Source organism: Magnolia sinica, chromosome 1 (assembly GCF_029962835.1).
Source record: "Magnolia sinica isolate HGM2019 chromosome 1, MsV1, whole genome shotgun sequence".
Taxonomy (NCBI): domain Eukaryota; kingdom Viridiplantae; phylum Streptophyta; class Magnoliopsida; order Magnoliales; family Magnoliaceae; genus Magnolia; species Magnolia sinica.
The window spans coordinates 100,940,993-100,965,425 of NC_080573.1; the positions used below are offsets into that span (position 1 = coordinate 100,940,993).

Sequence of the window (24,433 nt, forward strand, 5' to 3'; positions counted from 1 at the left end):
AATCTGATCAATATAGATGTTAGAGCCATCATAAATTGGAGTCACTTTCGTTATGCAATTGCAACCATCCCCTCCGTGAATTGGAAAAAGGATGGCTATAGAAATAAGTACAAACCATGGCTGGAATAGCTCAACTAAGAAGTGCAATTTTTCACATAGTAGCTCATAAAATGTGTTCTGGATTTAATAGACAGTTCAGATCGATCAATTGGACCATCCAAGTGGCCAGATGCAACTAAGCAGTATTATAGCTTATACTGCTCAAAGAACATTGGAGCATTTCTCAAACTAAGAAAATTATAAAATAAAGAACTTACAAGACTATAGCATATCCCTTCTCACTTTAAAAGCTTCAGCATATCTGCCTAAGCAACATTGATCTGAACGAGACATGGGTAAGGAACAGATGATCTTCTAATTTCCATCATTTGTTGCCGGCCTACACAGGCCTGCAATAGAAAATCTCTTCATAACCCTCTAATCCTTCCTATAAATACCTTTTTGTACTATGATTGCTACTCAACAACCCCAAAACAAGTCCTAAGTAGGTTATAATTCCCATTTGCATTACATTTTTATTAAAACACAAATACCAACATTGTGTACCATGGCCTTTCACACACTCAAGCATGGCTTCTTCCTAGTGGTACTAATCCTAGCAATTTCCCGAACATTGAATGCCGGCGACGCCGATATCATTTCTGACTTCTTGATCCCTGCAAATGTTACCATAGTAGACAGCAACTTCTTCACCTACACCGGCTTTCGGGTACTTGTAGATGCAGACCCACCTACAACGTTTAAGGTCACAAAAGCGAGTATGGCTGAGTTCCCAGCGCTCAATGGTCAGAGCGTCTCGTTTGCAGTTCTACAATACCCAGCTGGATCAGTAAACCCGCCCCATACCCACCCCCGCTCAGCCGAGCTCCTGCTACTCTTGGATGGGTCTCTAGAGGTGGGGTTTGTCGACACAACTAACAAACTTTACACCCAGACCCTCGAGGCAGGTGACATTTTTGTATTCCCTAAGGGACTGGTACACTACCAATACAATTCTGATGGTCAAGTTCCAGCACTTGCCATCTCGGGCTTTGGAAGTGCGAATGCTGGAACAGTGTCAGTTCCTGGCACTGTCTTCACCACAGGCATTGACGATGTCATCCTTGCAAAATCTTTCAAGACTGACGATGCCACAGTTAAGAAGATCGAGGCTGGACTTGCACCCAAGGCTTAAAGATTTGAGATCGTATGTTGTTTGGAATGAGAAGATTATAATCCCTATTGATTTTCTTTTTATGTAGGTTTATTGTATTTGAACATTGGTTGTTTGTTATTCAAATTGATTTGTCATCTCTGCCATTTTTTTCATATTCGAGTTTGGAGCTTTGTTTGATCATTTTGTGTGAGTGGCAATTCACATTCATCCAGTTGTGCCAGGCACTGAGTGGGGCACAAATAGGCACATTGTTGGATGATTCTCCAGCTGTTAGGGCCAGCTGTAGATTGTGTGGAGAAAGAAGAATTTCACACCACCGGAACAATCTGCTTCTCAAATAGTGTTTATCTCAAGAACATTCATCTAAAAAAATTGTTATGCCTCAAGATGGAAGTTCATATGCCAAGGGACGGGTCAGAAAGCCAGCAATTAACTGGATTAGTTGGTTACGGGCCTCCGCATAGGGTTTCTCCTTTCCCTTTGTCAATGATCCTTGCCGGCCACTGCTGATATCTTACCTTTCAATGTCAATCATTTTGTCACCCTGTTTGTCAGACTCAACATCCCATACTTTACCTTCCAAATCACATTCTTCACCTATCTCCGCTTTGCATTCCATCACTTGACGCACTGAGGAAAAGAAGTTTGCAAGCGGGCGTAAAGATACTTAACTGCAGGGTCAATGGGTTAATGGTTGATCACAAAGGTCCATGGCATAAGTCAACGGCTTCCAATGCACTTGGGAGGAGCCCTAGGTTAGCATCTCCTTAGTAGGAGAGTACATGTAATAATTTGTGGTAGAGGGGTTACACATCTGCATCCCTGTTAATTTTGCAAAAACAAAAAAGAAAAAAGAAGCAAGCAGGAGTAGAGAGCAGCCACAACTTCCTTTCATTTGATGGTGACACTTATTACGGGTAAAAATGGACTGACCAAATGTACAGACTCGAAGGCTATGGATTGCTTAAAAGCCGAAAAATAACCTTGGCCTCGTAGGTCACCTCGACCTCGGAGGTCAGCCTCGATTACTAACTTTGGAGTTCGACCTCGAATATCGACATTGGCCTTGGTTACCAAACTCTACCTCAGATACCGACTCGGCCTCGGCCTCGGATAGACCACCACTTCAGAATTCAAATAAGCTTACAGTATATTAAGATGGGATAGGATTATCCTCTAAGATATTCGCCGAGGATCTCGGCAAAACAATCACAACACGTCCGGAGGAAAATATTTTCTGTAATACATAATCACCATCCAAGAGGCATTGCCATATACGCCACCACCCCCAAAAGGCTATAAATAAGGGATTCGCCTACGGTGAAAGGTACGCAGAATCTCTCACCCAAAACCCCTCGATACTACTAGACCCAGATTCCCAACCTGACTTTGGCATCGAAGGGTCCCCTGCTCTAAGCAGGGTCTCCTTTGTCTTCTTCTTGTGCGGGTGGTACACGAAGGTCTAAAAAGGGTGGATAATATTTTTGCATCAACAACACTAAAGGGGTGTTTGGATCCTAAGTAACTTTAGATAAGCTACTTATGTCATAAGTAGCTTATCTTGGTTTCTACCTAATCAACAGATAAGTATGTTTGGTAAACAACATATTTATCATCCGAAAAAGTATAAAAGCATGTTTGGTTTCCAACATCATAAGTAATCATCTCAAAAGTTTGTTTCATCCCTCTCACATCCACTGTTCATCATGTGGGGCTAACCTTTGATGTGGATCGTTCATTGTGTGGGCCCCGCCTTTGATGTGTGTCATCCATCATGCAGGGCCCACCTTGGTTGTTGATCATTCATCATTAGGAGCCAACTTTTAATGTGCAAAGCACATTAGGTAGGGCCCACATTTGATGTTAGTCATCCATCTTGTGGGACCTACAATCAATGTTATTGTCCATCATGTGGGGCCCATCTTCAATATCCACTGCCCACATGTCCAGCCCACCTTTGATGTAGACAGTCCATCATGTGCGCCCAACTCCAATGTGGGGTCGTCCTTCATGCGGGACCCGCCTTGGATATGGGCCACTCATCATTAGGCCTACCTTTGATGTGGAATATCCATCATGTGGGGCCCACATTTATTAATTGCCCATCATGGTAGCCCACCTTTGATGCGGTTTGCCCATCATGTGGACCCCACTTCATTATGGGTTGCCGATCATGTGGGGCTTGCCTTAGATGTGGGTCATTCATCATTAGGGGCAGACCTTTGATATGGATCATCCATCATGTTGGGCCACCTCGATATGAGTCATCATCATGTGGGGCCCACTAGATCATTTACCCATTCATTGGATGATTTTCCAGTCTCGTGAACTTAGAAGGGGTTCATGGTCACAGAGATCATATTCCCTCAAATAATTTCCTAAGTTGCCATGTCACCAATGAAAATGAAGGAAAATCTCATGAACTTAAAAGGGGTGCATGGTCCCAAAAAGTATATTCCCTTAAATAATTTCATGTGTTGTTGTGTCATCAATGAAAATGAAGGAAAAAAGTTACTTTTGGAAGTTGAAAAGCAATAAAAAAATAAGTTATAAAAATAAGGTTCTCTCTCTCTCTCTCTCTCTCTCTATATATATATATATATATATATATATATATATATATATATATATATATATATATATATATATATATATATATATATATATATATAAACAACTACTTAAGTTTAATAACCAAACTAACTTATTTAAGAAAAGTAACTTATTAACTCATGTAAGTTTGAAAACAAAACAAAAAAGGCTAAAAGCTACTTAGTATCCAAACGGGCCTTAAGGAGTTTGGATCGTTACTTAAGATAAGCTACTTATGCTTTAAGTAGCTTATCTTGCTTTCTACTTATTAAATTGAAGTGCTTAACTTTAAATAAAAAAGCTACTTATAATTGATCATAAACCAAACTTCAGTAGATAAGTAACTTCTTTGGTGGTATCCAAACGGGCTCCAAGATGGGGAAGGGGATGGGACATACAATGTGTTGTATAGGATGCCTTAGATTCTACCAAATCTGTTGTACAAATAAGTGTAATCTCAACTCCACCGAAGCCATTTTCAGTCATTTTCGATTCAACCGAAAATTAGAGAATTCTAAAGTTACTCGTTGTGATATGTTGGTTGATTTCGATTCGACCGAAAATATGTTCAGGTCAATTCGGTCTAACTGAAGGTCATGTTCAGTCCAATCGAATCTATTATGCAGAGTTGCGCAAAGCAACCTATTTAAGTTTAATCTGGGATTAGGGCTTCTATTCTATTACAAACATTTTCTCTCTAAGGGCAAGGGTTTGCAGGGTGAGAGGGTTTCCAATGTTTGTAAGGGCTTAGGAAGGGTTTCTCAAGGGTTGCACATCGCGAAGAGAGACCAAGTACATTTATAATTGAAGAATGTGAGTTTGTAAACTCTACGATTTTGATTATAGTGGATCTTTATTGTTTTGTTCTATGTTTTTTTTTCCAGCAAGGGTTTTCCACGTAAAATATCATTGTGTTTTGTGTGTGATTGCTTTATTAGTTATTCTACATTATTTTGATTATTCTATCTTAGTTATGCATGCAGATTGACGATGGGGTTAGATTCGAATTTCTAATACCTAGGGTTGATTTGGGTTTGTTAGGATCTGAATTCCAACAAAGTGGTATGAGAGCATAGGGTCTAAGGACGTTTGGAAATCAGTGAAGATGTCAGGGTCAAAATTTAATACACAAAAATTCGATGGGAAGAACAAAAATTCGAAATTTGTACTAGCAAAAGGCAAAGGATATTCTATTCTCACAAGGGTTGAGCAAGGCATTGTTGAAGACAAAACTAGAGAAGATATCGAACGATGACTAGAACGATCTCGGGGAGAAAGCTATGAGCACCATTCATTTATCTGTCGAATGAGGTCATGTACAAGTCCTGGATGAGGAATCTCCCCGATAGATGTGGAAGAAACTAGAAGACATATACATGTCGAAGTCCCTCACCAATAAGTTGTTCATGAAAAAACAACTTTTCAGGCTGCAAATGAAGGAATGATCGAATCTCCTAGAGCACGTGAACTTGTTTACAAAGCTATGTAGTGAGTTGTTAAGGCTCGGAATGACAGTCGATGAAGAAAACAAATCAGTGTTACTTCTAGCATCGCTTCCCACATCGTACGACCATCTCGTCACTACTATGTTGTATGAGAAGAATACATTGAAAATGAAAGAGATCATTGTTGCTCTCATTTCTAATGAGATGAGGAAGAAGCCGAGTGACCAGGACTCTTAGGCGGAAGGGCTAATCGCAAAAGGAGGTCAAGGACGTGGGCGATCCGTGGAGCGATGTCAGTCTAACGGGAAAAAAAAGTCTAGATCGAAGTCGAAGGCAAATGACTGATGCTTTTGTTGTGGCATAAAGGGGTACTTCAAGAGCAACTACCAGAAACGGAAGTATGACATGGAAAGCAAGGAAAAAGGGAACACAAGTGAATCGACGAGTGTCAAGGAAGAGAACTCAGAAGGAGACCTCTCAGTCTCTTCATATACGAGTCGTCTCTCAAACACTTGGATATTAGATTCAGGATATTCGTATCACATGTACCCGGATAGGACTTGGTTCAATTCCTACAAGTCTTATAATGGTGGAAGTGTTCTGATAAAGAATGATGCAGCATACAAGGCCAGCGGAATATGGACAATTAAGGTAAGGATGTTTGACGGAGTCATTCGAACTCTAGGTGATGTCAGGCATGTCTCAGATATAAAGAAAAACTAAATATCCTTGGGGGTTTTAGATACAAATGATTGCACGTTCACTGCAACGGGCAGTATAATCAAGGTCGCAAGAGGTGCAATGGAGTCGATGAAGGGACACAAGGTTGGAAATCTGTACAAGTTAGATGGGAGCACGGTTATGGGTGAGGTCGTTACCACATCACATATAGAATCCGGCACAGATGATACTCATATGTGGCATATACGGCAAGGACATGAGGGAGAGGGGAATAATGGAACTCCATAAACGGAAACTGTAGGGATTTAAGGCATGCAAGGTGGATTTCTGTAAGCATTGTGTTTATGGGAAGTAGTGTAGGGTAAGGTTCAAGATTGTTACGCACAGTAGTAGTGGGGTGCTTAACTATATACATTCTGATGTCTAGGGGCTGGTGACGGTACCGTCTTTGGGATGAGCACGATACTTCATGACCTTCATAAACAATTACTCGAAGAAGGTTTGGGTCTACTTCTTAAAACACGAGTATGTGGTGTTCACCAGGTTCAAGCAATGGAAGGCGAAGGTAGAGAAGAACTGGGAGACAAATTGTCTTAGATCAGATAACGGTACGAAGTACATAGAGGCGGGATTCAAGGAATTTAGTAAGGAACAAAGCATCACAAGGCACTTCTCAACTCCAAGGACCCACAATAAAACAGGGTGGCATGGAGAATGAATATAACTCTATTGGAGATAGTAAGAAGTATGTGATTGCATGCAAGGTTGCCTAAAAGCTTCCGAGCATAAATGATGAACATAGCATGCCATATAATAAATCGAACACCATCTACAGTGTTGGACTCCAAGGTTGCAGAGGAAGTATAGATAGGCAAGGACGTCAATTACTCAGGATTGAAGATTTTCAGATGTTCAGCATCTGTCCACATGCAAAGTGAACAAAGGTCGAAGTTGGATCCAAACACTAAGAAGTGCATCTTTGTCGAGTATGAAAAGAGTGTCAATGGCTACTATCTTTGGATCCAGTTTCTCATAAGGTGGCCATTAATAGAAATGTTATCTTCGATGGGGCATCAATGTTGAAAGCTAACAAGAGAGTTGTAAAGAACTCAGAAAAACATGGTGAGATCGAGAAATTGTTGGTGCAAGTGGAGCCAGTTGAGTCAGTTACTAAAGGGGAAATTCAGTAGGTCTAAGAAACTGAGTAAAGTAATCAGCAAGATACACAAAAATGTATAGCTAGGAATGTGGAGAAAAGAACCATTAGAGAACAGGTTCGATATAGGTTCAAGGACATGGTCTCTTTTGTGTTGTTCACAGGAAGTGGAGATCCATCCACCTTTTAAAAGGCGAAATCTAGAAAGGATCACGACAAGTGGATGTCGATCATGGTGGAAGAGATGGAATCTCTATATAGGAATCAGACATGAGAGTTGGTGGAACTTCCTAAAGGATAGCGTGATGTAGGGTGTAAACAGGTCTATAAGAAAAATGAAACATTAACAGACAAAGATGGCAAAAAGTACAAGGCATAGATTATAGCAAAAGGGTTCTCACAAAGGAAATGAGTATATTAACATGACGCTTTCTCTCCTGTCGTGAAACATACCTCAATCGGGGTGCTACTAGCAATGATAGTGGAATCCAACTTGGAATTGGAGCAGCTCAATGTAAAGACGGCATTCCTTTATGAGAACTTAGAGGATATTTCTATATGAGACAGACTAAAGGATTCAAAGAGCTTAGTAAGGAAGGTCACATGTGTAAGATAAAGAGGTCATTGTATGGGCTGAAGCAGTCTTGAAGGCAATGGTACAAGCGATTCGATTCCTACATCGTGGAGATTGGGTATAACAAGTGTGAATACGATTGTTGCGTTTACTACAGGGTACTTAAGTACGAGTCATACATTCTACTTATCCTTTATATAGATGATATATTGATTGCTACCAAAGACAAGAATAAGATACTCTTTCTTAAGTCTCTGTTAAGCAAGAAGTTTGACATAAAGGATTTGGGCTTTGCGAAGAAGATCCTAGGCATGGAGATAAATAGAGACAAAGAGTCTGGAAAGTTATGGGTTTCTCAAAAGGGTTATGTGTGGAAGGTGCTAGAGAGGTTCCACATAAAAAGTGTTAAGCCAATTAGCACACGTCTAGCAGGTCACTTTAAGTTATCAACTAGGTCGTATCCAAGTATAGAAGAGGAGATTTCAGAAATGTCATAGGTGTCATACATGAGTGCAGTGGGGAGTCTCATGTATGCAATGGTTTGTTTGAAGCTGGATATCTCACAAGCAATCAATGTGGTTAGTAGGTATATAATGAATTAATGGGAAAGAGCATTGGAATTTTGTTAAGTATATTCTTAGGTATCTTAGGGGCATAGTCAATACTGAAATCATGTTTGAAGGACACGGAGCTTTAGGTGGAGTTATAGGCTATGTGGATTCGGATTATGCAAATGATTTAGACAATAGGAGGTCCACTACAGGATATGTTTTCACATTAGCCGGCGGACCGATATGTTGGAGATCTATGCCATAGTCTAAAATAGTGTTGTTTACAGTCGAGGCGGAATACATGGATGTGACGGAGGCGTTGAAAGATGCATTGTGGTTGAAAGGCCAGATAGGAGAACTCGGGTTGAAGCAAGAGGCGATCCAATTGCATTGCGATAGTCAGAGTGCTATCCATCTAGCGATGAATTAGGTGTATCACATGCAAGTCAAGCACGTCAACATAAGGTTCCACAAGATACGAGAACTCATTAATTCATGAGAGATTCTATTTCAGAAGATTCATACAAACAAAAATGTCGCGAACATGTTGACAAAGCTAGTGACCACAGAGAAGTTCAAGCATTGCTTAGGCTTAATCAATCTCACTAGCCATTGATAAGATTGGGCACCTTTACACAGGGGTGTAGATGGAGCTGCGTTTCAGGTGGACAATGCAAGAAGAGGTCTATGCTCGAGGTGGAGATTGCATGGGAGGGCTTTAAGGTGACTTGGCATAATGCAAGTCAATGTGGAGATTGTTGTGCAGAATGCCTTGATTCTGCCAAATCTGTTGTACAGAGTAGTTCAGGTTCAGTTCGATTGAAGCCATTTTTGGTTCTATCAAAAATTGGAGAATTCTCGAGTTGCTCGTTGTGATGTTTTAGTCGATTTCGATTCAACCGAAAATCTGTTCGAGTTGTTTGGTCCGACCGAAGGTTATGTTCAGTCCAACCGGATATGTTACGCAGAGATGCACAAATTAGGCTATTCAAGCCTAATCCAATATTAGGGCTTCTATTCTATTACGAACGTTTTTCTCTAATGGCAAGGGTTTGCAAGGTGAAAGGGTTTCCAACATTTGTAAGGGCTTGGGAAGGGTTTTTCAATGGTTACGCATCGCAGGGGGAGATCAGGTACATCTGTAATCGAAGAAGGTGAGTCTGTAAACTCTAAGGTTTTGATTATAGTGGATTTCTAACGCTTTGTGTTGTTGTATTTTTCCACAAGAGTTTTCCATGTAAAATATCATTGTTCTGTGTGATTGCTTTATTGGTTATTCTGCTTTATTGTGATTGTTCTATCTTCGTTATGCATGCTTCTGCAAAGTGTGCAAATTGACAATGGTGTTAAATCCGACTTTCTAATACCTAGGGTTGATCTGGGTTTGTTGGTAGGTCCAAATCCCAACACAATGCATTCCGACAACTAAAGTATATTCGAAAGCATGTACGTGGAAGATAAGGAAGAACAATTAACGGAAATACGAATAAGATGAATTTACGGAATAAATATCAATTCATAGTTTAACATTAAAATCAACATAAAGGAAAATATGAAAGAGATCAATAGAGAGCAGTGTCTCCTATTGATTAAAGGAAAAACTATATTATTGAAAAGAATAACTACAGCGTCTAAGAAGTGGTTACATAGGAAGGTGGCTATATGGTAGTTACATGGAATTTCAAATGTTGGAAACACAGGGATTACACAGCTGCAGAAAATGCACTCTAATGAAATAACAACCCCCCCTAAGTAATTTTTTAGAAAATCAGTCCATGCTCTGCTGACACCAATCAAGCAATCAGATTGTAATATCAAAAAAGTTCATAAATTATGCATCTTGACGTGCAAACAAGACTCATCAACAATGCTCTTGTCACCTGTTACCATTGTTATTGACTTCTTCGACATTACATTGAAGTTCTTTCTTATTCAAACAGAACCATCAGCAGTCTCCAGGATCTGGAAGTCCACAATCAAGATCACGCTTCAAATAACCATCAATCTGATGCCTGTGACTCAAACTATTTCTCCAATGCCCAATCTTATAGATTATAGAGATGAGCAAAGCCTTCGTACCATCACACACATGACACCCACAAAAAAAGAGTGACGGAAAACAGAAGTTCGGGAAAAGACAACAACCTTTAAGACCGTCTTACATTTTCATTCGAGTAAATTAGACTTGCACATGTAAAACCATCAAAACCATTTTTAAATGAGGGTTCAAAATCAAATTTGAACTACTACAATAGAAGAACTTTAATACTCTAGCTAAGTGTGACTGTTGATACGCCGACACCCAGAAATTGCAGATGTGGCATACAATTAACTTTAAACCACCCAAATTCATCAGTCCCAATTCAGATAGCTCATAAACAGAAAATTACACTAATCCAACTCATAACTGGCTGATTTATGGACGCGATGGATTTCCGAAATAAAAATAAATAAACAACAGTCCAAATTCAACAAACAAATGCCCACTAATCAACGATTAGAGTTCAATCAATCTGACTTTCGGATGATGACTCGGTTACTGTAGGTCCCGTGATTTGGACAGTTTAAGTTGAGTTGACATATGCCACGTATATCAACTCATATGAACAGTGCTCCATGTATTCAGTTCTGAAATCCTCACTACCTCAGATCCTAGGTTAAATGCAAATAGATGAGCCTCATTTGACAAGGCTCGAGTCGGATGCACCAAGTTGTTCTATGATGCACCAATTCATAGAAGTTGAATGATGTAAAGTCCCCACCCACCATATGCATAGCAAATTTGTAATACAATCAAGACTGTTGATCTGGCAGGACTTCACATGGATGGGGATAGGCCAAAAGGTGTTTTTAACGGACAATCCTGATCATCCAACTCCTTGAATGTGGATTGCCATTTCATTTTTTGCTCAACAGGCGTAGACACAATTTTGGTGTTGTTTGTGCCTGGTTAGGTCTAAGAAATGTTTGGGATGAGTTCACATCGTCATCCAAACAAGCCCTATGTTTCGAACAAGAAACAAATGTATTTGATTTGGGAGATTATCTTATTTAAGTATAACAGAGTAAAAGTATTTAGAACGATCATCATATTTTATTAGTACTGAGTTCATCCACATCCCTTCAATATCCCTTGATTCCAAGATAGATTATTTGAAATAAACAAATTGTAATTAACAAAGCTTATATGTCAAATCTTGAATTCGGCAGCATTTCAACAGTCGTTTCAATCATCTCCTAGGACTTAGGAGGAATGTTGAATGGATCAACCAATCTCTCTTTTGAGCTTGTCCTTCATGCCAAGGAGAGAGCCAGAATTAATGAAGATCGAACTTGAATGCTTTTAACAATTCCGGCAGCATTTCGACCCCTATTTAGCACTGGCCACATAGTGACCTGGTTGCGTGACCAGCGCAATCGGTTTGTCGGTTGCGCGGTCAGCGCAACTGATGAGTGGATTGCGCGGCTCGCGCAACTGACCCCTTCTTCTGCTCCTCATCTTCAGTCTTCTTTCAGAGCTCTACTCTTCTTCCAAAATCTCTCTCTCCCAAATGAGAGGGAGAGTGGGGTATTTATAGGCCCCCACACGTGCCAACCCCCGATCTTTGTGCCATGGAGCCCACTTTGCATCAAATCTGACCGTTTATCTTGATCACTTTCTGCTCTTGATTGCGCTGCCCGCGCAACAGAGAAGCTGGTTGCACGGTCCGCACAATGGTACACTCAGTTGCACAACCTGCATAAGGATAAAATCTGCTTTTCACATGTTAAACTGTTTGCGCCACTCGCGCAAGTGCTTTGACTGTCGCGCAACCATTACTTGTTGAGCGACCCGCGCAACTGCCAAACAAGTTTTCTTAGTTCTTTCTCCTTTCTTCACTTAATGTTTGATTTCTGATCTTCATCTTTTCTTGATGATTTTTTATGCTTCAACAGATGCCTCCTTGATCCGTTCTTTGTTCCCCTGGATCAAAGAATCAGGATCGATCTTTTAAAACAAATTATACATTCCTTCAAGTCCCGAGTTTGGTACTCAACCCATACTTCTATAAATAGCCCTCAAGACTTCATTTCTTCACTCCCTCATTTCACAGCCGAACTCAGTTTCTCTGATTTTTCCCCGCGCAACTGACACTTGTTGAGCGACCCGCGCAACGATTTCTTCGTCGCACAAGGCTTCGAACCGTTACGCTGCCCGCACAATACACAACCTGTTGCGCGATCCGCGCAACCACATCCTTTGGCAACTTCCAAACTTAGCCAAATTTCAACCTTTCAACATGGCCGAACAAAAAGGAGTTTCATTGCTATCAATTCTCCCACCGACCAACCTTCTCATCAAGAATTACCAAATTCCGAACCTTTTCGAACTGCAGCACCTCAAGCAACAGAATCCCCATCATCTCCGGCTCAGCCCTTGCGTAAGCGATTCAAAACTACTGCTAGATGCCCTGCTTACATAAAGGAACCAGTACTTCTCACATTCGACTTCACTCAACGCATTGAGACGCTGCCATCTCCCATCCACAGGGCCATCGCCATGGGCAATCTAGAAAAGCCTCCAAGGCACGGTCGCGAATACGACTGGGACAAATGGCTGAAAACAACAGCGCATCATTAGACAATCAGTCAGAAGCCGCCAACCATAGAAGATACTCCTCCACCCTCTAGGTCGAAGAAGAATCGTCGCAACAAAGCCCAAGAGTTTCAAGAGAAAATTAAAGAACACAACAGGAAGAAACTCCACAACTCCTGGGAATCAATCCGTGTCGTTCAAGGTGTCATAAAATTTGACAATCCCTACAAACAGGGCTTTGTAGCAATTCCGATCAGTATTCATCGCCATCACTCCATGCTGATCTGCGAACCCAAGGATCACCTGACCGTAAAAAGATTGACCTACACAGAGTCTTGGTCGTTCAAGGAACCAAGACTATTAGAAGGCATCCTGCAACCGCCGAAACCAAGACAGTAATTTGGCGACATCCATTCCATGATTTTCCTTGTCCCTTCCTACGACCTTCATAGTCTATATCCAACCTGCTTTTATGAAACGCTCAAGCAACGTTTTACCCACCGCCGCCTCATCTGGAGCCTGGAAGAATTCAGAACAAGAGGTCTTCTGACTCCTCGCAATTACTATTCTGAATGGGCCACCGCAATTTTGGCAAAACATGTTGGGACTTTGTCGAAGATTAACATTTTTCATGCAATTGAAGCAACATCGTATCCTTTCTACAAGGAATCTTCTATTTTGAAGGCATTCCTCAACTATTGGTGACCTTCCACCAATTCTTTCCATTTCCCTGAAGGTGAAATGAGCGTCACACTTTGCGATATTCACAGGATTACCGGTTTGCCGATAACCGGAAAATTCTTTGACGAGTTTGTCCCTACCAATGAGGAACTTGCCTGTCTCTTCACCTAATCGCATCCCTTCTATCTCAGAATCAACCACCGAACTTTTCAGGGAAATGTCGAAATTTCCGAACATCCATAAGATTCATCCCATGCAATGGTTGGCTCACTTCAGCAGAGCTCTTAAGTAATTCCCTTCCTCTTTAATTAACTCCTTTTATTGTACCTTGATATATAATCTCAATTTCATTTACTTATTATTTTCTACTTTAGGTTTAATGGCAATCACTCACGAGAGCTTGAACGTCTTCGGAAGGGTATAAAAGATCGTGCTGAGTATTCTCTTTATGGGGAGCTCGCAGCATTCATTGTGTATTGGCTAAGCGTGGTGGTCTTCCCAAGTTCTAAATCAGCAGACGCCATTCGTCCTTCGTTGTTTGTAGTTGCGAGCGCTATGGCCGAGGGAGCTAAGTATTCTTTTGCTCCTCCTGTTCTCTGTTCGACCTACAGAGGTTTTGGAGAAATTGCATGCCACGTAAAAAGCCCTTCTGTCGGTTCTGCTTCAACCTACATGCCGTAACATTACTTTCTTGGTTGGCTTAGTGTCTACTTCCCCTGGACTTTCGAAGTACCGGAAAAGGCTTACGTCCACCCTTCCCAAGTCCCTCTCTACTTTTTCCAAAAAAGATCCATGGCAAAGAGATCTTAAGACTGGGCAAAAGATACCATTTCTTCTGATGCCAAGATAAACTACTTCCACTTCGGCCTACCTCGTTACATCGTAGACACGGAGAAAGCGGACACGGAATCGCTCTCTTCAACGGAAAGGGGATTTTTTCTATCGATTAGATCATGCAGTCTCCCGCTGAGAGAAGAGACCAAGTTCTGGCGAGAACCGTATTATCCTTGCCGTTTTTCCCGTCAATTTGGCTTCGATTAGGCAGTGCCAGAAGATTGTGGCTGGTCACTCGAAGAATGCGAAGCTACGGTACTGGCCCATTTAATTGGGCAATGATTTGGAAGCAATTATTGGGCCGGGCTAATTCTTCCTTTATTATTCCAGGCTACGATCGTACCCCAAGGGTGTCATACAACCATATGAGATGATGGGTGCATCAATCATACTTGGTTAGAAAAGGTCTACCAGCGACTAGGCCTATATGGCTCCCACCCCTCGGCTTAAGGGTCACAACATTGAGGCGGGAGTCGGTTTCATCGCAAAGACCAGTCATGCTCCCTCCGCTGGTCATCACTATGTCACAATATATGCGGAAAAGCCCATTTGTGACGTAAAGCCCGATAACACTCTCGAAGGATGGATAGCATATGGTGATACTCGTGAATTTGAACAAATTCCTCTCCATCGTTCACGAAGAGAAGAGGTTACAAAAGATACTTCCCCTCAGCCAAAGAATATAGCCAATCCTCAAGATCAGCCATCTTCTTCCACCCATCTTCAGCAACAACCAACTTCTTCTCCTATCTCTAGGACTGTTCACCCTCAGCAGCAGCTGACTTCTTCTCCGATGACAAGGTCTTGAGCACGCGCCCAAGCTTCTCCTCAGGAAAGGACCACTACTACTGCTTCTCCGGTTTTGGCCACAGCAGATACTCAACCAGAGAGTCGCCAATCTCCTCCCTCCAAAGGGAAACAAGTTGTTGTTAAAGAGTCCAACGAAGGAGATTCGAGTAGTGGAAGCTCAACCTCTTCATCTGGACGTACTATTTCCGATAAAAGCGAAACGGAAGGAGAAGATCAAGAAGATGATTATGAGGAGGGAGAAGTTGATGTCAGCGGTGAAGATGATATAATTGCGAAAAATGTTCCCGCTGATGAGGGACATATCCTCCCAACCTCTGAGGTCGTTCCTGCAAAGACTTCTCCCATCGCAGGGGAAGAGGAAGAAAAACCCCTAGACTATGGGGAATACGGAAATTCGCCACGTAGGAAAATCCTGCCGTCATTGTTTATTTTTTGTTCTTTTCTTCTTTCTTGTCTTACACATTCTATTTCAGGCGATCATGCTGCAAATACGGAGGCAGATAATACTTCTCCTCTAGATCTACCCCCTGTTGCACCAACAGCTTCACCAAGATTCTCAATACCTCCGCAAGTGGTAGCACGCGAAATTGCTTTTCCAGTGGAGCCGACTGATTTACCCACTCCCACTACTGTCGCTTCGAGTACTGAAGCTAGGCTCCATCTTTCGCTGAGATGGTAGAACCTGATCCTTCTCTTGCTAGAGAGACGCAGCTGCTTACTGTTTCGGCACCAGCAGAAAGTATATCTTTTTCCCGTTTACACTCTCTATATTGCCTACTCATACAATTTTATTACAACTTTATATTGCTTATTTCTTAATAGAAAATGTACCTCAAAGTGGCGCAGTAAGTTCTGGCTCTATTGGGACTTCATCGAACGTGCTATCCTTTGAGAAGGTTTCTACGTACAAATTGGCACTGATCAGAAACTCCATATTGGCTATTGTTGAGATGTTCAAAGATCCTGATCAATGGTCCGATTTGGCTGTCGCTTTAGATGTCCTGGACAGTGCTGCACGGATGGCCAAAGTCGATGTTTCTTCCGTACGCAATGCTCTTCTAAGAGTCCATAATTCGATATCTACTTTGTCATCAGCTGAAACCGTAACCATTCCGCCTGAAATTTTGGAATACAAGAAGCAGCTTGCGTATTCTAAGGAGAAAGTTTCTCAGATTACTCCCATTGTCTCTCGCCATGATTAAGAACAATTATCTCTGCGAGAGTGACTGAAGACTTTTGCTAATAATAAGACAGCTATCCAAGATCGCATTTCTCTTCTGAAACAGGAAATCGCTCAACTGGAGAAGCAAAGTTTGGAGGAAGATCTGAACATTGAAAGAGTGCAAGAAAAGATAGAGTGCAGCCTTCATTATGTGGACTCTAAAAGATCTAAACTGATTAAAAATGAAGAACTAATTGCCTCTTTGGAAGAAACGTTAGCTAACATCCCAAATCCTGTAAGAATGATTTCGAATGCCAGACTGGAACATGCAGCTGCTCAAGTTAATCTTCAAGAAGTTTGCAACAATACTTAACAGCGCTAGGCATTACAAGGGAACTATGAGATGTATAACTTTGATATCTTCCTTTTTGTTTTGTTACTGTAAATATTTTCAGAATTGCAAGTTATACAAGTTTCTCATGATATTTTGATAATGATGCTCTTGTTTTATTTACACGATGTTTTAATTAATGCTTTATGATTGATGTATTATGCTTTTATGATTTGTTAGTAAGGGATTTCCTAGATGATCCTTGTCTTAGTTGGCGATACTAAATTTTAATTTAGTCAGTCACACACAGTTTAAGCTCTTGAGTAGTGGAGCACACGCAGTTTTTTAGACTCTTGAGTAGTGAGTCGGGTCTCACATGATGGTCTCTGTAACTCTTAGGAGTTCACTGGACTTCTCACAGCCTGGGGAGTTCAAAAATCGCGATCCATCAGAAGGGCCCAGTGAAGCTACCGAGGCCATGAACTCGGTTAGAATTACGCACAGGGTTGGCCGCGGTAACTCTCTAGAGTTCATAGAGCTCGCAAGGCAACCTTTGGGGTACCAAATCTAGAGCCGTCAGTCCGTCAATGAGTAGGTTTAAACCATTCCTCATGAGTTAGTACTGAAATCAAACCAAAGATCTGGGGGGTCTTACGCATGGTTGGCCTATCTATGGACATGGCCCAAAGAGCTCATACTGCGGCCTGCTTTTCCTTCGTCTGCAAGGTTGAGCCCATTCATGGGAGGGCATTTTTCTCCATTCCCCGTGACGCTGCCAGAAAGCTATACAGATGACATTGGTCTCACGCGTGACTGGCCGTTGAGGACTTTTTGGCCTTTTAAGCTTTTAGTCACTAACTTTGTTAGCTGCCCGCATGGGTATGCATATAATGGCCTTCACAGGCTTTTTAGGGCCACTGGCTTCTCACTGCTGCCCGAATGGCGAAAATGATAGGTCTTATGCGTAGCTGGCCCTTTTAGGGCTTAGCCCCTTTAGGGCTTGGCTAGACTACCTTAAAATGCCTTAAAAGACAATAGTAGGTGTGATGATCGTTGCTGCGAGAATGATAAACATCTCTGACTAAGATTGATATGTCACCACTTCTGCTAATATCTTCAATGGTATCCGTCTGTGTTGTTCATAATATATCAGCTTGAAGACGATACCAATTTCGACAGAATTTTGCAGGGCTCGCTTAATGATGATGTTCACTTTCTTTTCACAATACTTGTTGATACATAGTCTTGATATGCTCCCGAATTTCTTCTTTATTCATTCATCTGACGATACATAGACATGGTCTTGTTTATTCTTGCCCCCTTTTGATATAGAATCATTATGTTGATAATATTCTGGATCAAAATTAATAGCATCTTCAGGGACGGTATCGTTTGATGAAACGAGCATTGACCGGTATACTGATACCTTACCCATCTTGATCCACAACTCTATATGCGCCATTGGAGTATACTTCTTTTATTATATACGGCCCATCACATTTAGGCTCGAATTTGCCCCCATGTTCGGCGGGTGACCACTATAAGTCTTTTCAACATTAACGTCATGTCCCCTTTTTTAAAAGAGCGATATTTAACACGTTTATCAAAGGCGGCCAATATCCTTGCCTGATACAATTATAATCACTGTTGGGCTGCCAGGCATTTTTCATCGAGCAAATCCAGCTCTTTCAACCTTATTTTTACATTTTCATCATCTGTTATAGACTGATGTACTGCCACTCTGAGTGACGCTACTTGTATTTCGATCGGGATCACTGCTTCTACACCATAAACCAATAAATACGGTGTTACTTTTGTCGTTGTCCAGTGAGTGGTTCTGTATGCCCACAATGCTTCTTGTAACCTTTCATCCCAATCACGCTTGTTCCCGGTCAGTCTTTTTCAATATTTTGACTATCGTCTTATTAAACGCCTCTGTTAATCCATTGGCCGGTGGATAGTAAGGTGTTGAAAACGAATGATGAATACTGAATTTTTGACACAGTTTTTTCATGCCTCCGTTTTTTAAGGGAGTGTCATTATCTGTAACAATCTTCTTCGGAATACCATGGCGGTATATTATCGCGTGCCAGATGAAATTGACCACATCTTTTTCTTTGACATTGCGTAAAACAACTGCTTCTATCCACTTGGAGAAATAATCTGTTGCTGCCAATATATATTGCTTTCCTTTGGACGAAGGGGGATTTATAGGACCAATGACGTCAAGTCCCCAAGCTGAAAAGGGCCAACAGGCGACTGACTGATGCAGGTTTTCTGAAGGAACATGTATAATATCTCCGTGAATCTGACATTCATGACACCGCTTCGCATAATCTATTGTGCCTTTGAACATGGTGGGCCAATAATACCCCATTCTATGTATTCTATGGAATAGATTTCGGCCAGCTTGATGTGCCCGCATTCTCCAGAGTGCGCTTCTCGCAATGTCTGACCTGCTTCTTGTTCGTCTAAGCAACGTAGCAGCATTCCATTATAAGATTTTCTGTATAATACTTCACTGCATATGATGAATCTGCTTGACCGTTGCTTGACTTGTTGTCTCTGCGCTGGCTCATCTGGCAGGATGTTATATTTGAGATAATCTATGAAGGGTTGGTGCCAATCATCTGTCGTTATCTCTAAACACGATACAGGAAGTATTTTGAAGATCTCTTCGATGACCTCTGAAGATGGTAAAAATTTTCTTTCTTCTATAGTTACTTGGAGAGGGCTTCGATTCGAGCAAGACAGAGCTGCTACCAGGCTGGCCAAAGAGTCTGCTTTTGCATTTTCGGACTGTGGTATGTGCTTGATTTCTACATGACAGAATTGTTCTAGCAATTGCTATGCTTTTCGGCAGTATAGCAAAAGTTCTTGCTTTCTTACTTCGAATTCAGTCGTCAATTGATTTATAATCAATTTAGAATCCCTGAAGATATGCAGCATTTTGATTTCCATTTCTTGAGACATTTCCTTTCCAATGATGAGGGCTCTATACTCAGCTTCATTATTTGTGCATGTAGTGCCCAACGTGAAGGAGTACGGTAACAAATCACCTTGAGGAGTAATGAATATCACTCCTGCCCCCGCTCCTAATGCCCTGGCAGCACCATCAAAATACATCTGTCATGGGCTTTACGACTCAGCCAGCATAACTTGTTCATCCGGAAAGTCATCACTAATGGTTTCGCATTCTGCTACAAGGTGTGCTGCAAGGAAGTCCGCCACTGCTTGTCCTTTTACTGCTTTTGCCGACTCATACGTAATAGTATATTCTGAAAGTAACAGCATCCATTTGGCCAATCTTCCAGACAACATCGGCCTTGTCATCAAAAACTTTATCGGATCTGCTCTTGAGATCAAAGTTATATCATGGGAGAGACAATAATGTCTCAATTTCTGAACCGCAAATATCAACACCAGACACTCTTTCTCAATTGGGGAGTAGTTGCATTCTGCACCCATCAGAGTTCGGCTTAAATAATAAAGAGCAGTTTCTTTCCCAGTTTCATTTACCTGAGCCAACAAAGCTCCTAAAGAATTCTCAGCCACAGATATATACAAAATCAACGGCTTCTCTTTGATTGGAGCTGTCAGTACCGGTGGCTGTTTTAGCAATTCTTTGATTGAGTCAAACACATTCTGGCAAGCTCGGTCCCACAAATTCTGTATCTTTCTTCATCAGATGGGAAAATGGCTGACATCTCGCTGCTAGATTTGAAATGAAACGACGAATGTATGCCAGCTTTCCTTGTAAACTTTTCAATTCCTTTAGTGTTTTCAATGGCGGCATATTCTGAATAGCTCGGACTTTCCCTAGATCGATCTCAATGCCTCTATGCCGGACAACAAAACTGAGAAATTTACCTGAAGATACTCCAAACGCACATTTAGCTGGATTCATCTTCAGCTGTTTCTTTCTGAGCTGACAGAAAACTAATGCCAAATGTTCGTGATGCTCCTGATGATCTCCTGACCTAACCACCAAGTCATCAACATAGCATTTAACATGCTTATGCATCATGTCTTGGAAGATATTCTGCATCGCCCTCTCATATGTCGCCCCGGTATTTTTAAGACCAAACGGCATAACTTTATAGCAATAAATTCTTAGCGACGTCATAAATGTTGTCGCTTCTTCATCTTCAGGTGCCATTCTAATCTGATTATATACCCCGCGTAGCCATCCATGAAGGACATGATAACATACTGAGTCACATTATCAATCAGTAATTCAGTTATCAGGAGAGGAAAATCATTTTTCGGACAAGCTTCATTTAGGTCTCTGAAGTCAACGTACACCCTAACTTGTCCGTTTTTCTTCTTCACAGGAACAATGTTTGATATCCACTTGGGATATTTGACCTCCCTGATAAACCCAACCTTTATCAACTTATTCACTTCTTGTTCTATCAGGGGAACCAAGTCCGGATGGAATCACCTTTACACTTGTTTAACCGGTCTTTTCTCTTTAGATATGTTTAATCGGTGCATTGCCACGGAAGGTTCCAAACTTGGCATCTCTGCATATGTCCAAGTGAAGACGTCTTTGTTTTCTTTGAGAAGTCGAACATATTCCTCAGACTCCTATTCAAAAAGGCCGGCACTGATAAATGTGTTTCTTGACTCTTCTTCCGTACCCAAGTTCATCTCTCGCAAACTGTCTATCGTTGGCTGCCCCCGTCTTCTATCTGTTTTGGGGCCATTTCAGGGTGTTCAATTGTATTGGGATCCTCTTTTGATGACTGCGTGACTGTAACCGTGTTCACTGATGATTCTGCCCCCAGTCCTTTAAATTTCCTTTGCTTTTCCTGACCAACCCCAATAGGAATTTGAATTCCTCTCCCATGATTCAGGCCGGAAGGTTCTTTATAACCGAAACCCATGTTTTTCATGATCTTCTTGCTTGTCGGACTATATTTTTTGAGATCTTGCGGTGTCAGCCTACCGTGGTACACATTATTCTCGGTCTCTTCTTCGGCTTTTGCTTCCACCGCGACATAAAATTCTATTGGTTCCTAATGCTTTGAGTTAGCCTTGACCTGAAATCCTCCTGGGGCGATCAAAAATGGCTTATTCCTCTCAATATACGACAATGGCATTATATAATTGGACTGCAAAATTTTCAATTGTTCGAGCGATAACAGGGTCAGCGGCAGTTGCCCTAGTCGTCTCAGATGTTTCGGCACAAAATAGAATTTCTTCTTTGCTTCTGCAGTTCTAGAAGATCCTGCTTTTTTTGTTTCTTCTTTCATCATATTTATTTGAATGTCGTTTAGGACTTTGCTTTCATCATTCTTTCTTTCTTCTTTAACGAACCCTTTATAGTAACTGGCATCTGCAAAGAAGGACTCGGCCTCTGTATATGGCTTTGCATCGGCCATTACTTTATACTGTATTCCGCCTTTACAGTATTTGAAGCATTGATGCAGAGTAGAGGGTACAATATTGTACTGACGTATCCATGGCCTTCCCAGGAGAAGATTATACGTTGTCATGGCGTTTATAACATGGCATACAACATCAGTAGTCAACTCTCCTATTTCCAGCATTACTGTAATCTTGCCGAGTGTGCGTTGTCTATCTTGATTAAAGCCATGTATCATCATTCCACTAGGGCGTAGATCTAAACGGCGATAACCCAATTTATTCAACATCAAGAGTGGCAGGAGATTCACTGCAGACCCATTATCTATCATAATCCGCTTAACTTTCTTCCCACGGATATGGCCTTCTATCATTAGCGGTCTGTTATGCTTTACCTCGCAGATCAAATCGTCATCGGAAAAGGAAACGACCGGTAGACAGTTTTCTTGCTCATCGTGTTCTACGCGTTCCATCTCTGCCAGTAAAGTCTCTCTGACATCATGATCGAACAATGCTTGGACCAAGCTCTGTCGAAATTCTTCTGACAATTTAAGTGCATCGTGGACGCTTAGTCAAGCCGGTATGTCTTTCAAATGACTTACTACATCATAAGTCACCTTTGCCGTCTCATTCTTCTTTTCTTTCCCGTCATCATCGTTCTGCCTTTCAACGACTTCTTTTCTTGTAACCCATGCCTTCTGCTTCACGGGACTTATTATCTTCTTTCCTGATCTTAGTGTAATCACCGCTACCTTCTTTGTTACGTTACCGTCCTCTTTCTCTTTCGTATCCTGAGCCTTTTCTCGGATCGTGAGCATATTCACCGTTGCCATGGTACCCCTTTCCTTTTCTTCACTGATTACTATTTCGCTCCTGTCTATCATTCGCTGTATTATACACTTCAAGGTATAACAATTCTCCATCGGATGTCCTACCAGGCGATGATAGCGGCAAAAATCTCTCTCCTTAGTTCTTGTCACATCTTCAGGGCGTTTGGGTTCTGGTAATTCTATTGTGTCAGCTTTTAACAGCCGGTTCATCATAAGAATGACATCTTCTTTATCGAAAGCGAACCCTTCATGAGAGTTGAGCATCCTGGGCCTTTTTCCACTGTATTTATTTCTTGATTGGTGTCATTCTTCTTTTCGTTCCGGCCTCTTGTCCCTTGAGTCCCTTGTACATTTGCTTCGTTTGTCACGATTGACGATATTTACGGCCATCCTGCTGGGCACTCTCCTAGTTGTTTCATGGTGAAATGCTGGGATCTTACAAGTCATCAATTCCAAAGCATGAGCCTTGGTGGCCAGGTCACGGAAAGTTCTTACATCGACATTGGTGAGCCCAAACGCAATTCCCGTTTCCATAGAATTCAGACACATTTTGACTTGTTCCATTTCTTCTAGTAGTTGCCTACACGAGGCTCCCAATGTCTTCCATCTGTCTATAAACTTTTCTACCGGTTCTCCTCTCTGCTGCACGGAAGCCAATTCCGTAATACTAACATCACGCTCTGAAGAGAAAAAGTTTGACATAAAGGCGTCTTGCATTTGTTCCCAAGTATGTATCGACCCTAGAGTCAGGATGGAATACCATCGGAATGCGTTGTGTGTCAGTGACGACCCGAACAATCTTAAGCAATACTGTGGTATCGTAGAAAAATTTCTCATGCTAATGAAGTGCATCAAGTGTTCTTCTGACGATCCTTCCCTATTAAACTTTTAAAAATCCAGATGCTTGAAGTTGGCTGAAAACGGAACATCTTCTACCTCCCTTGGATACGGTGTCCGGTCCTTGAAACGGTTAGTATTTTCGCGCTCTCTCTCTATTCTGACAGCTTCTTCGACGACTTGTCTTACGTCGTCTTGCGTTACGGTTCTCACGGCTGGAATAGACCATCTTGATCCTACTCCTTGTGGTTGAGAGCCTTCAGGCTGATTTTCTTGTCCGTTCATTGTACCCATCATCGGGGGAACCGCTATCTGAGCTACATTATGCGCAAGGGTTGCTAAGGCCTCTCGGAGGTGTCTGCATTCTTCCATTAATGTTCTTTGTGCTTCTGCCATCTCATCGATGCGATCTTCTGTAGACGGCCTATTTTCCTGGTTTGTCCCAGCCATACACACTGCAGCTTCTCCACTTTTTGGCAAAGCTGTAGTCGGAGTGGGGCAAGAGTATGTCGACGTAATAGAGCTTACGAAGAGAGGAGAGGATGGAGTCTCATTTGACTTCTCTATCCTTCCGATGCTATTAATCGATTGAGGCGATACGGTCATTTGTGAGCCTGTTTGGGGTGATACGGATACGGGTGAACCTGCCATTAATGTTTACCTTTCTGTTCTCTCGTCCATCTGACCCTTGGGGTGATCAAAGCCGGAAAGTCGCGCGATGTTAACTGCGAAACTACTCGCTCATGATAGATTGCAGGGGGAGTGAGTTCAGGATTTCTTTTAACTA

At 41.7% G+C, this 24,433-nt stretch overlaps 2 protein-coding genes across 3 annotated transcripts in view; one reads left to right on the forward strand and one right to left on the reverse strand.

Moving 5' to 3' along the window:
- The first annotated feature begins 361 nt into the window (after nucleotides 1-361).
- Nucleotides 362-1,234, forward strand: LOC131254231 (germin-like protein 9-3). Its single transcript, XM_058255247.1, has one exon. The coding sequence runs from the start codon at nucleotides 608-610 to the stop codon at nucleotides 1,232-1,234; it is 627 nt and encodes a 208-aa protein (XP_058111230.1). The 5' UTR covers nucleotides 362-607.
- Nucleotides 1,235-9,576: 8,342 nt separating this feature from the next.
- LOC131252555 (pentatricopeptide repeat-containing protein At2g33680) overlaps nucleotides 9,577-24,433 on the reverse strand; it is a 30,173-nt gene continuing 15,316 nt past the window's right edge. The window contains exon 2 of one of the 2 annotated variants that reach the window (XR_009174537.1): nucleotides 9,577-10,286. The gene's annotated coding sequence lies outside the window, so the exon portion shown is untranslated. The remainder of the gene's footprint in view (nucleotides 10,287-24,433) is intronic. The other variant, XM_058253159.1, reaches the window with a different exon arrangement.

Coding starts and splice junctions, on each gene's coding strand:
- LOC131254231 (XM_058255247.1), top strand. CDS start 608: ATGGCCTTTCACACACTCAAGCATGGCTTCTTCCTAGTGGTACTAATC.